Below are 13,606 nucleotides of genomic sequence, written 5' to 3'. Positions count from 1 at the left end.
TGTCTTTGCATTTTTCTAAACAGTTTACTGAGGTACAACAGTAAGATCACTTTACAATCATTCATAGGTGGTTGTTCCATTACTATATGAGTGTGCTAGGGCTTCCATAAGAAAGTACTACAGACTGGTGGCCTAAACGATAGAATTTTATTTTCTCACAGTTTTGGAATCTAGAAGTTTGAGATCAATGTTTCAACAGGGTTGGTTTCTTTAAGGCCTCTCTCCGTGTCTGTAGATGGCTGTCTTCTTCCTATCTTCACAAAGTCTTCCCTCTGTGCATGTCTGTGTCCTAATTTCCTCCTTTTATAAGAATACCAGTCATATTGGATTAGAGCTCAGCCCAATGACCTTCTTTTAACTTAATGACCCTATTTCTAAATATCGTCACAATCTTAGATACTGGGGCTTAGGCCTTCAACTTAAGAATTTTGAGGGATAAAACTCAGCCCGTAACAGGTATTAATCCTAACTCATTAGAAACTGTCTTCTCGTTATCTACTGGTGGCTAGATTCAGCATCCTGGTCTTGCTTCTGATCCTTGATTTCTGTGTCTTATTAGTCTCTTTTAATTTAAGTCATCCCAACCCTGGTCTTTGCTTGCTGGCTGCAGAGACTCAGATTTCCTCTAAATTCACTCATGGATAAAACACGAAGACATTTTATCCATACTGTAATTATTCTCTACCTCTATTGCTGTTATTGAAGTCTCTTTACTCTTTTCATATTTATTTTTCAGTTTCTCTTATTTGCCCTTCTTATATTCCCTGTGGCTTCTAAATTCAAGTTCATTACAGTGTTCTCTATAATAGCCAAAAATGGAAAAACCCAAATGTTCATCAACACTTGAATGGGTAAACTGTGATATATTCAGATGATAAAATACTATATAGAGATGAGAATAAAAGAACCATCACTACTTAACTCCATGAATGAATACAAACATAATATTGCATCCGTTACCACCTACTTCATAAAGGCCATTAGGCCTGCAGAGTCCGTGAGCTCAGCTGTAACAGTTCATAGTCAATTCATATTTCTTGAGTACCTACTAAGCACCAGGCATTGTGGAAAGTGCTTTCATGTACACTGTCTCGTTTAATTCTCACAAATTTATGAAGTAGATAAATAGTAACGTTATCCTGTTTTCAGAAGGTAAAATGGAAGCTTAGAAAGAATGGTTTATAATAGGCAGAACCGGGATTGAAACTCCTCTCTTCTGACTCTAGTCCCAGTGTTGGTGCCAACAATGCCACATGGACTTCCCACTTTCTCCTCCTGACCACGGAGGCTGCACTGGCTCCTTAGCTGGTAATCACCTTGACCACACCTGGCTACACATTGACTGTGGCTCACAGCTCCGAGATCATTCTGTACTTTCCCTAACTCCTCTCCACAAAGTGAGAGACTACTCATCTGCTTTCAAGGAACCCAAGGCATTAAGAGGAGCCGACCCACACATGCCAATGACCCCCAGAAGAATGTTGAGCTAAGCAGAGATGCCAGAGTCAGAGTCAGAATTTTAGAACAGGAATCCCCAAAGCCTCGGCTTCTCTCTTGGAGCTGTTTCAGAGAAGTCAGGCAGATGGAATACCTTAGCTGCAGACCTTCTTGGCTAGTAGCTTGTGAACTTGGCCTAGTTTCTTTAATTTACTTTTCCTAAGTTGTATCAACAAAACCGGGCCATTTGGTGACTGGGGAACAAGCTGATAAAAACACTTGCACCTGCCAGAAAATGAGGACAGCCACAAAGAAGGCTTCTGAATAGTCAGGCTCCAAGGCCACAATTCTGGCTCATCAATTCGTAATAGAATTTCCCTTAAACATTCATGAACAAGGTGAATTCCAACCCACTAGTCAATCATCTTTTTCAAGAATAAAAATGACACAGTATAATTCTATCTTATGATATCTTGATAAATTTACTGCCTTAGATTCAATAATTTGGTAACAGTATATTTAACATTAGGTCATTCTATCTTTTTTTTTTTTTTAAATCCAAAGAATGGAAAAACAAGCATCACATGTACTCACCAGAAAACTGGTTTCCCTGATCATCACCTAAATGTACATCAGGGAAGGATACCAATTGGATATCAGACTGGGATGGGGGGGGTGGGGGGAGGGGATGGGTGTATGCCTACATGACGAGTGCGTTGCACACCCTCTGGGGAATGGTCATGCTTGAAGGTGCAGACCTGGGGAGGTCGGGGGGGGGAGGGGATGGAGGTATGACTACATGATGAGTGCCAGGCGCACTGTCTGGAGAATGAGAACGGACGCGCTTGGGACTCTGACTCGGGGGGATGGGCGGGACATGAACAATGTATATGACCTAAACTTATGTACCCCCATGATGAGCTGAAATAAAAAAAAAAAAAAAAAAGAAAGGAGGGAATTCAATCTCTTTGTTCCAAGATAATAACCTTCAACATTTAAAGGCCTCCAATTTGGTAGGCGGATTAAATTCTTCCTTGTGACTTGCTTTTTGGATTTGGTATGTATATTTTATTTACTAGAGGCAAGAAGTTGGGGGAGTGCATCTAATCACTGATAAGTAAAAGAGTTGCAGAGATAATCATATCAATCTAAGGGAACTTTTTCATGGTCTTGACCCTATATTTACCTATAGGGATTCTTATTTATTGTATTTACTTTAGAACACTTTCCAGTCATAGAAAATGTGGAAGAAATGGGAGTGATAAAGGAACCAGATTTTTATACATGTTTTCTCCCCAGTTTGCTTATGATCGACCTGCAAAATTCTAAGATCCTGAATATTACACCAGCTTGGCTATCTTCATACATTTAGAAACCAGGCCTCAAGTCTTATTCCCCTACTTTCTTCCCAAAAGAGGCCATGTCTCACCTCCCCCCTGCCCAAAACAACATTGATACAGCATAGTCTAAGCCTGCGGCCCCCACCCCAGAGAGACCTGTTAGGGAATTGGCCACAGAGCTCCACCACCCCACCCCAGTCTGTGGAAAAATTGTCTTCTTCGAAACTTAGGAACGGGGTGGGGGGTGTACAGCAGGAGATGAGCAGTGAGCGAGCCAGCAAAGCTTCATCTGTATTTACAGCCCCACTCCCCATCACTTGCATCACCGCCTGAGCTCCACCTCCACCCCTAGCTCCGCATCCCCCCCAGATGGAAAAATTGTCTTCCATGAAACTGGTCCCTGGTGCCAAAAAGGTTGGAAACCGCTGGTCTAAGCAGCTACCTATGCTGGTGATGAATGATTCTTATGCTTTACTTTCTATTGAATGTTGGAATGTCCATCCATTTGTTCAACTAAGGTACAGTCTGGAATGCTTGTATTTGGAGAGGAAACTTCTGAAAAGAAAAAAGTAATCTTTAGTTATTTGTGTTTTAGTTGTTTTCCTTTTTCTTAAAAATAACCAAAAATAGGTGCCCATTTGCAAATGATCTGAGATATTTGACAAGGAATTGAAAATAATAACAGTAACTCTTTAATTGGGATTCCATTTTTTAGTTATATATCTCACACAGTCTTCAAAGGCTTCTCAAAACATAACAAATTTGAGATTTATCATACAAAAAAAAAGAAAACATCTCATTCTATATTTACTTCTTAATTATCAGATACGTATTATTTTATGCCAGCCTCAATATAAGGTCAAAGTCAAAAGAAAAAGATTGTTTTAAGCCAGAACACCCTAGACAGAAAACACTGCTTGCAAGTGCATAATAGAGAAGCTCATCCTTAAGATAAAATAAGTCTCAAGTAATTTAGAGCCACGTTAATCAAAGGAAACCTGAGAACAAAACTTTACTAATGCAAAGCTGGTTATAGACCAATGAGGACTGAGCGCTGTTACCTTGACCATTTGTGGTGAGATCACTTATCCAGCAAACAGGGTAGATAAGCCTTGGGACATGGTAAGAGTGAGATGGGGGGGAGGTGTTTAATCTTCTCAAAAGAATAAACAAATGGTAAATTGTGGACAAATGGATCTTGTTAATTAAAAATAAAGTCTTATCGGTCCTTCAGAGCAAATTTTAAGCATCTTTACCTGGCAACACTTTATTAATTTTAATGAATTTTATTGAGAAGCTTGAAACTATTTCATTTCGTTAAAAGTCTAATTAAAATGTTTTATCCAATTTGGAATCACCTTCTGTCATACTTGGCCATATTATCTGATTTCAGTATCTTAAATAATTTGAAAAAGATATCATATATATATATGTATACACATATATATATATATATATATATTGAGTGCACTAGAGTATTTATTGTGTGCCCACAGATAACTATACCAAATAATGCAAAATGGTTAAAAAGGAATAAACACAATCTTTGCTCTCACAGGGCAGTTTAATTAATGAGACATTAATATCCATTTACAAAGGATATTTTACAAAATAAAGGGTAATAACAAGGTTCCAAGGAGGAGCTTAAACCACATGCACAGCTCAGATATCGTGGGTACTAGACAGTTCTATTTCTCAAATGATCCACGACGTATGGGGAAAAATGGCAAGGCATACTTTGGAGCCAACTGGTGACTTTGGTCATTGAGGACTGATTATTTAATGAAAATAGGGACATGAATTGTCTTAATTTCCTCAGAAGTGCCCCTGGACAGATAGGAATGCCCCCTGAGGCAGGCTGAGGCCTGTTGTCTGGTGGAGAGATTCCATTTTAAGAGCGCAAATGGACATTACTTGCCAGTGTTCTCTGCTGCAGGCCTAACTGCTTTTTGAGAGTATGTTTCAAGGACTATAAAATGAAAGCTACTGACTGGGCTTATGCACTTATTGTTTGTCAATTAAAGATTTATAAAAAGAAAAGATTTGTGAGTCCTATTAGGAAAGACTCCCTGAATCTTTAACAAAAACAGTGAGAGCAGCAGCAGGGGCCTGTTCGGGCAGGCAGGATGGCTGTGATGGAAATGCAGGGTGGTGGAAGCAACAATAGACCACCCAGAGGTGACAGAGACCACAGCTCCAGGGACAACACTGCAGCAGCAGCAGCAGCAGCAGAGCCGCCACACTGACTGTAGAGAAGACCCCTGCTCAGGGCCAATTTATCCCCTAGGCACAGTAGACACAATTTATAGGGCCACTTTTAAGGGCCCACGAAAATGTTTTAATTTTACTCTCTCTTAAAATCAAAACCTAAAAACAGACTATTTTATAATAGTTAATATGTAATCATGCAGTCTGGATTATTTTTATCTTCATACCAACGCTGTCATGAAATACAATGTAAAAAAATTTTTTAATGGAGCAAGGAGCCCATGAAGGCACAAATGCCTAAAGTCCATGAAAGCCATAATTTCATCCTACACCATTCATTCAAGCCAAAGAAAGTAAGTGTGCATATAGTGAGCTTGGAATCCCAGTGACCCTCGTGGGTGGAGGGAGGCTTAGAGTCAAAGACCATGCAGATTGTTATCCAAGACTTTCTCCCAGTGCACCCAAACATATACACAGTCTGGAAGCGTGAAACAAAAGCACCACTTAACACATAGCACATGCTGAAGGCTCAGTGGTTATATAGTAGAATGTAATTAAAGTCATTCCTCATTAATCTCAGCAGACTTCCTAGAAAAGATGATGGGCTGAAGAAGTGTGTACCTGTCATCTGGAATAAAAGCAATGCTGGAAGTGGGGAAAAGATAGTAAGGGAGAAATATATGGAGGATCAATTGGAAGTCCTCCTTTTAAATGCCCTGTGTCATTATTTTAAATCAATAGGCACTAAATTGTTTGCTGCAACTTGACTGTCCTTACTAAGGAACCATAAATTACATTTTCCAGGTGCAAACAGATCACCAAATCAATGATGAATTCATTTTGAGTTGTGAATTCCACATATGAATTTCTGGTTAAGAAAAAAGAATTTTGTCCATGCTTCCCAATTATTTACACTTAGATCTATTCTTCCTTCAGGATGTTTAAAAACAAGAATTGACCAGTATGCCAAGATTTAGTTGTATTTTTACCACTTTAAAAACTTACAAAACATTCTGTTGGGAGGGGAAATGAGTTGAGAACCAGCATGGCCTGAACTCTAAGCCATGCTGGAAGAAATCCACTGAAGCACACCTTACTGGGAAAGGACAAAAAATGGTAGGCAAGGATCGCCAGCTTTCAGAGGCTACTGGAAAGCATTGCCCTGACCTGTTCCCATGTTGGGAGTTGGAAGAGAGCATGACACTTACCGTGACATTTGTCTTCCCAAGTGAAAGAAGGTTCTCCCAGTTCTGTACGTGACAGGTACAAACAATCCTCAAAGATAAGCCTTTTTGTGGCCAGTTTCCTGCAGGTGCTTAAATCCAGGGTACAAAATTTGTGAGACGTATAATTTTTTAACACATGTTAAACTAAATGCCATTTCATTTCAAACAATATTACTAAAATTATGTAGACTGCAGGTATTTGTTTACATGTATGTATACATAAAGAAATATAAGTCATATATCCATGCTTGTAAACTTGATGGTAGTAGGTCTATCCTTAAAACATCCTAAAAAATTGTTTAATCTTCAATATTGTGGAAAGAAAATATAAGTTTGGAAAAAATCTTGAAAACATAAAAGTCATTATTTTTATTTTATTTCTATTTTTTCTCAATTTTTGGCAACAATATATATTGATTTTTATAATCAGAAAGAAAGGAAGGCTATTTTTTTAAATTCATATGTTAGACAATTTGGGGTTAGCAGAGCTGTCTAGTATTTGTAATCTTTTAATTTTCCCTTAATCTAACATATCTCCATTTCTTCTATTCAATATCTCTGACAAGGAGACTCTGGATTATTATTGATAAAGAATAATAAAAATAATTTTTAAATTATAAATTCCATGATAGCAGTAATAAATCTGCAACTATAAAATTGTTTCTCAGTACACTAACTAGGGACTTACATACTTTAATATTTTATGCACCCAAAATCGATCTCAGAAAAATCTTAGGAAAGATGCCATTTAATGGCATGTATTTAGCATTTAATAAAAATTAGAGAGATGCTAAAGCTTATAAACCTATTAAGTTCTACAGATTAAAAAAGAAGTTTGCATACATGAAATGCTTAAGTTAGTTTTCCATGAAGATAAAAGAAGCAAAAGCCTCTTGTTAGAAATGTGCTCATGAGCGAAGTTATTGACCATCTCAGAAAATGTTTGCTTAGAGCCAATCTGTGTGATTATAGTGAGATGTGCCTGCTGCCCAAACTTTGAGCAATATCATGAACAACCCACATTTATGGCAGTCAGTGAGGGTCCAGGGGAGAGCCCTCCAGCCTGGCTAAGCCCGGTGAAAAGATAACAAGGGTTGGTAGAGAAGGAAGCTTGCAGGCTTGGGAGCCAGTCTGGGTCCCGTCCTGGCTCAGCCTCAGAATGGCTTTGAGGCCTGGGCTAAATCACACTATGTCTGAGCTTCCAATTCCTCACCTATCTGTGGAAGATAATACCTACCCCACGGAGTTATCATGAAATGTAACTTTTTTACATAACTAAGTAAAATGATGTCAAACATCTAGCAGAGTGCCCAGCACATGGTAGCTTCTCGAAATAGTTTAGTAATTCCTTTCCCAGGGAGACAGGCCTGGAGCCAACACCTCCTCATCTGAAGACATCTGGTGGCTCCACTGCCTAGTCTCCAGCCTATAAGGATCCTGTGACATCTAATATTTTGTACTCTATTTCTTACATTCCACATTTTTAAAAAAAGAAAAGAAAAGAAGTAGGCTTCTTACGTGTGTATGTATAAAGAAATATATTCCGTATATCCATATGGGTTTTCTGAATAAATGCTAACGTCAGTTGTTAGACTCCATGTTTCATTCATTTGTGCCTGCTCTTATAATAGAAGCTAACAAAAATATTACTCTTAAGAATTATTGTTTGTTAGAAAAACTGTTATTTTATATATTTCCTTTGTGGGGAAACAAATGATAAAAGAAACAGAAATATCAAAGAACTTTCTGGCACTAAGAAAAATAAGAGTTCCCCCTTTTGCTAATATTGTTTTCCAAACAGTCAAAAATATCTCAAGAAATAAATAAGGATATAGGAAAAAATGATTTTGAAATATTATTTGAAAATAAATAGAATGAAATAATTGCTGGAAGATGTCACGATATGATAATCAACTTCTAAAATTTCACTAATCTTTTCTGTTGTTGCTAAGAATGACATAGAAGTGTGCAGGCTTAACATAAAGTGTATAAACCACTTATGTGCTTGTATGTATATTGAGTATATATTTCATTTTTTCTGTCTTCATATTGTTTCAAATGATAGATCAATATTGACCCCTTAGTGTGGTTATGTATAGAAAATTGAATTTGAAGCCTGAACAATTACGCATATATATTTCTTGCAATGTTTTAGGCTACTGCCTTCAAAAAAGAAAAAAATCAGCACAGTTGTACTGTGATCAGCCCTGCAGAGCTGCTGATAAGCAAAATTGTACAGTTTCATGAATTGCCAAATCAATTATCTGTCAGGTTCTGAATTCTAGAAGCATTTTCCCACAACATAGATGGACAAGTCAGAAATAACACAGCTTGATTGTAAGATACCAGCTGAAGGTGGCAGTGTGATCTGGGGGAAATCTTGCTTTGATATATGAGGTATTCGCTTGACTTGGCAGTGGTTTTAGACACCGTATCTGGCACCATGGAGATGACATTTTGGCAGTCCTTCCCATTCTGCTCTCAGACTGTACCACACTTGTGAGGCTCGTGGGGTATTATCTCAAAAGCCAAAAGGCTGTAAAGAAAAAAAGTTGCTAGCAGGCACTAACATGGGTATCATGACTTTTTTCAGGTAGTAGGTGTAACCTTGAAGAAAAAGTGGCACTGTCTTCAAAAAAGTGACCTGACCCTGGCTTTGGTGGGTTTTTCTGCAAGAAATAAAAAGCACCGCATGTGTTTATTGTACATCCTTTCTAGCTGACCACTGCTTTGTTCTAGAGTTCAGCATGAAAGGACTAATTTTTGTTTCGTTTTTGTTTGTTTTAGTGAAATGGCATGTCCCTTGCTAATTCTAGCTATTATAGTTGCACACATAAAAAAATCTCTCTATGTAGTTTATGGATTGGTAGCATTTCAAATAAATGGTATACTGAAAAATTGACCTGAAATTTTTTGAGATGCTTATCAATTGACATTTTTTTCTTAGCCCATGAAGAGTCTGAATTATTATTTTTAAATAAAATTATACCTTGTAACATTAGATTTGCTCTTTTAAATGTAGTAGGAATTTAAATATAAGCATGCCACTTTGTTTATTGCTATATTATTAGAATTTCTTGAAGCATGGAAAGAATTTTTCACAAATGATTTTGCTCTTGAAACAAGTAAGCTGCAAAAATATTTGTTGTAAACCATATTTAGTCTATAAATGAGTGTAGCTTATAAAAGTGTACTAAGCTTATAGTGTGTAACTTTTCATCCAAATACTTTTTATATTTTGGTAAAATGTCAAAAAATTTAATAGTGTCATAATAAGTCTTTTCCCAGAATTCAGAATTGTATGTAACTCTATTTTAGGAAGTTCACATTGCTTCATTAAAGAAGAAACCTGGAATCATTATGCACCTTGATTTGTTAAGCAATGAATCATTAAATTTTCCTTTATTCTTCTAGAAGTAAGTTACTCTAAGAATTGTGACCATATAAACTTTTCAGAACACATATGAAAATTACTACTGATATATCTCCTGAATAAAATCTCTAGCATTTGATATTCCATTTTGGAAATAACACATTATCATTCAGTAATGCTAGCTATAAAGTCAAACCAAAAAAACAAACTTTCAGCATTGTAAACAGATTAACAAATTTTTGAATCTAATAACTATAAAAAACTTTTTCTTTGTTTTCATAAATAAAAGCTACCACTGGCTACATTTTAGAAAGTCAATACTTGAGCAAATGGACAATGTTCTGCTCCCTAGAGCAACCTTCTAAATACTTAAAGCCCTTGGAAGGCCCAAGATGATGTAATTCTTTTTTTGTTGTTGCATGGACACTATCAAGATTTATTAAGCTCTGGATTTAATATCAACCCTGGCTTTTAATTCCCTTTTTAAACAACAGATCCCTATATTTCCATGTTTGTCTCTTTGCCTATGATATCTCTGTCTGCTACATTTGTATTTTAAATAGATTTACAACACAGATATTCATATGTGCTCTTAGTATAAAATTATTTTCTCCAGGGAGGCTCTGCCTAGAGCCCTGAGAAAATGGAAGTTTTTTGTTTTTAAAGTATTTAAAGATTATTTAATTTTTATGTAGTATGAGATGTTTCTAATTGAGTTGGGAAGGTGATATTTTATTTTTTCTATTATACCATATTTACTCTCAAAAATTTAATACTCTGGTAAACTCAAATAACAAAAAGCCAGCACAATCCCTTACAGTCCATAATTCTTCTTTGAAGCAAATAATGTAGGGATATGTATGGGTGTGTATCTCTCTCTCTATCTATATACACTCATACATATATATATATTTATATATATATATGTGCCTCAATGTTAATTATCCTTTACTTACATCTGGATTTATGGAGTTCTCAAATTAAAAGATATGTCTAAAATTCTATTAAAATTATTTGGCCTCAAAACATTGAGCGTTGCAGTATTTTTTTCTACCAAGGTCATACTATCTCCACAAAACAAGCTGGGTAAATTCCTGTTATGTCAAGACACTGAAGAATTTTTAGAGATTTGATAACATTTTTACTCTTTTTATCCCAACCCACTCAAAAACGACAAAGATTCCAGAGACCAACCAACAAAAGCCCTCTGTGGGAGTCAGATCCTGATCCTAACCCTTGTCCCAAACCCCTCACCGTCATTCAAAATATTTAGGGATTATTTAGTAATAATTTATAAATGAGCATAACAGGCAACCCATAGTGTTTTTAAATTGATATTATTTTCAAATGTTCATGTCATGTTAATTGCTTTAAAATATATTATACATATAAAATACTACGTTAAAATTAAATATAATACATCAGCTGTAAAGGTGAAAAAGTAGCTAACTAAAAGTTCACAAATAATCTTTTTTCAGATTTTGTGTGTTTTCTCCTCAGCCAAAAGCCTCAAGATTCACTTGCAGCAGCCTACCTCTTCAATTATGTTGGATTGCTCTTTAAACATTAGAATATCTTGTAATAAATAATAAGTTAAAGATTTCTCCTGACACAAGTCATTGTTGATTTCACTGTTATAGGGAAAAGGCTCTAGGGCGGCAGATAAGGCTGTTGCCATGGTGATGAAGGAGATACCGAGGGAGGAGTCTGCTGAAGAAAAGCCCCTCCTTACTATGACATCACAGGTGGGCAGACCCATAGGGGAAGCTGACATATGTTAATATCTCAGACATTGTGATTTTTAACTAGAAAAGAAAACATTAACTCTTGAACCAATTTTTTTAAAAAGACAGTTTCAATGAAACAACTGTACAAATATAAATGAAAATGAAAATTGCTAAAAGGAGAAAATTTGTCCTCTAGTTATTTATTTGTGGATATCAATTTTCATTACTTAACTTTAGTTTAAAAAAAAAGAAAGAAAATGTATGTGCGAGTAAAACATGCTACTTCTTTATAAAGGAGTCTTGTTAACAACTTTGAGAAAGAAATAACAATTAAGATAATGGTACATTTGAACAACCAAAAGCAATCAAATTCCTATGCATAAATGTAAGTTATATTTTATACATATGTCAGTTTACCAGTAGAATATCTAAATTTTCTTAAATGTTAAATATATTTATGTTGTGACTATGCATACTACATATATGTCTATACATATTTATGTGGATAACTAATTTACAGGAATGAGACAGAAGTCCCTGAGTCCCCATGCAGAAAATGGCATTTGTGACCCCTCTTATACTTAGTGACCTTGAGAACAAAAATATCATCTCTATTATAAGCACAGGAGGGCCATTTTCAGCATTTATTATAACAGGTATAGAAAAAAGTTTGCATTTGTATGCAAAGACATGCTGAGACTGTGAATCCTGTATGTCCTCAGGGACTTTTGAAACACCCTGTAAAATCTACATAAATATGTATAATATACTCATCACCACTCTGTGGAACTACCAGTTTTAAATTTTTAAATGGAAAATATTTTTACTTGCATTTATCTTATAATTTAGATTAGATTGTTATTTTAAACATTTCATTTTTTCCATAATGCAATAGTAAATGTAGTGATTCAGTTCCGATTATATGAACATGCCTAGAATTTGAAAAATGTCCATTTACAATCCTCATGAAAGACATTTATATCAAAAGCTAAATTGTGGCAACTTATTTTTAGAATATCAGCAGATCTCATCACCAGCTGCTGCCAACATGTGTGGTTTTATTTTATCCTAAATGCTATGTTGTAAGTAATAAAAATTGTAACATATTAACATCAATATTGAATAATTTTTAACAAGTTATTAAGAATTCCCAGGACTTAGGGATAAATTTTATGTTGTCAATTTTTTTAATCCATAAAAAAGAGATGTTTCTTCTCAATGACACATAGTTGGAAAGAAATGTGCTTGATATTTACCAAATTCCTCATTCTTTCCTTAATTTACATAGTAAAACATATACAGTTTTACACTGATTTGCTGCCAGTGAGAGTCAGACCTTTGTAGACTCCCATTTCCAAAAAAAGCCCACAGTCTCTCAGGTGAATGCTATGGGAGGTGAGAACTACTTGGAGTTCTCTGCTAATGATTACAGCCATCTGCAAACGTAGGTAAGACCTATCCAAATTTGCAACTGGCACAGTTGTGCTATAATATATCATCTCAAGACTTCAAAATATAGGATAGACTCCAGTCCCCAAAATTCCTTTTCCCCACAATCATGCATTGCTATGTACTTTCCAGTAATCTTTTTCAAGTATCCAAAATTACCATTATAACCTAAGCTTCAATTTAAAATTTAATGCAAAATATTATTTTGATTTTTTAATTTAGAAAAATTTGTGATTATTACCATTTTCTCATATTCAGAACATTTGTCTGTACCAAGTTCCTTCTTTGATCCCTAATGTTGCATTAACTGTTTTGGAGGTACTAGTTACAATTTTACTGCATGAAGATTATATAATGCTTTCTTTGATAGATCATATTCTTATTACATACTGGCCAGTTTATGAATCAGCAGACAGAGTTCTGATTCATAAAATTTAATGCACCTGTTATATTGATAATATTACATAATTAATTCAGTGACAGCTGTGATACAATTATTTCTCAGTCAAATGCAGTTTTATTAGTTAATATACTTTTTCCACTATACACAAGTGGCTTCTTCCCTGCCATGCACCAGTGGCGTGCACAAGCCAAAAAGATGCAGAATGATCTGAAAAAGTGAGTACTTCTCATGGCAACCATAGCATCCAATCAGTGTACCATACCACATTCTTACTTGTTATCTCGTGTGAATGTACTAGTGTCTTGACACATGTTTGTCCCAGTGTCTCCTGTAAAGCCCCTTATGACATAGTGCTACATAATGCTGAATACATCAACTCATCTTCATTGCTGGTATGTTGATGCCAGCTGCTCATGTCATAGATCCCAGATATGTCTGAAGCT

General features: G+C 35.6%; 1 protein-coding gene across 9 annotated transcripts in view; it reads left to right on the top strand.

Annotated features, from left to right (window-relative positions):
- PEX5L (peroxisomal biogenesis factor 5 like) overlaps positions 1 to 13,606 on the top strand; it is a 226,217-nt gene that overhangs the window by 115,415 nt on the left and 97,196 nt on the right. For 4 of the 9 annotated variants that reach the window (XM_045539731.1, XM_045539734.1, XM_045539733.1 and 1 more), the window contains one exon: positions 11,225 to 11,329. The exons of 4 other annotated variants lie outside the window; for them this stretch is intronic. In XM_045539731.1, the coding sequence (XP_045395687.1) occupies positions 11,225 to 11,329 (105 nt within the window). Of the gene's footprint in view, positions 1 to 8,804; positions 8,871 to 11,224; positions 11,330 to 13,606 lie in introns of all 9 variants that reach the window. One more of the 9 variants, XM_045539732.1, reaches the window with a different exon arrangement.

This window comes from Lemur catta, chromosome 1 (assembly GCF_020740605.2).
Source record: "Lemur catta isolate mLemCat1 chromosome 1, mLemCat1.pri, whole genome shotgun sequence".
NCBI classification, from domain to species: Eukaryota; Metazoa; Chordata; class Mammalia; order Primates; family Lemuridae; genus Lemur; species Lemur catta.
Note: the sequence above shows the minus strand (reverse complement) of the source record. Positions and strands in the feature narration are given on the sequence as shown.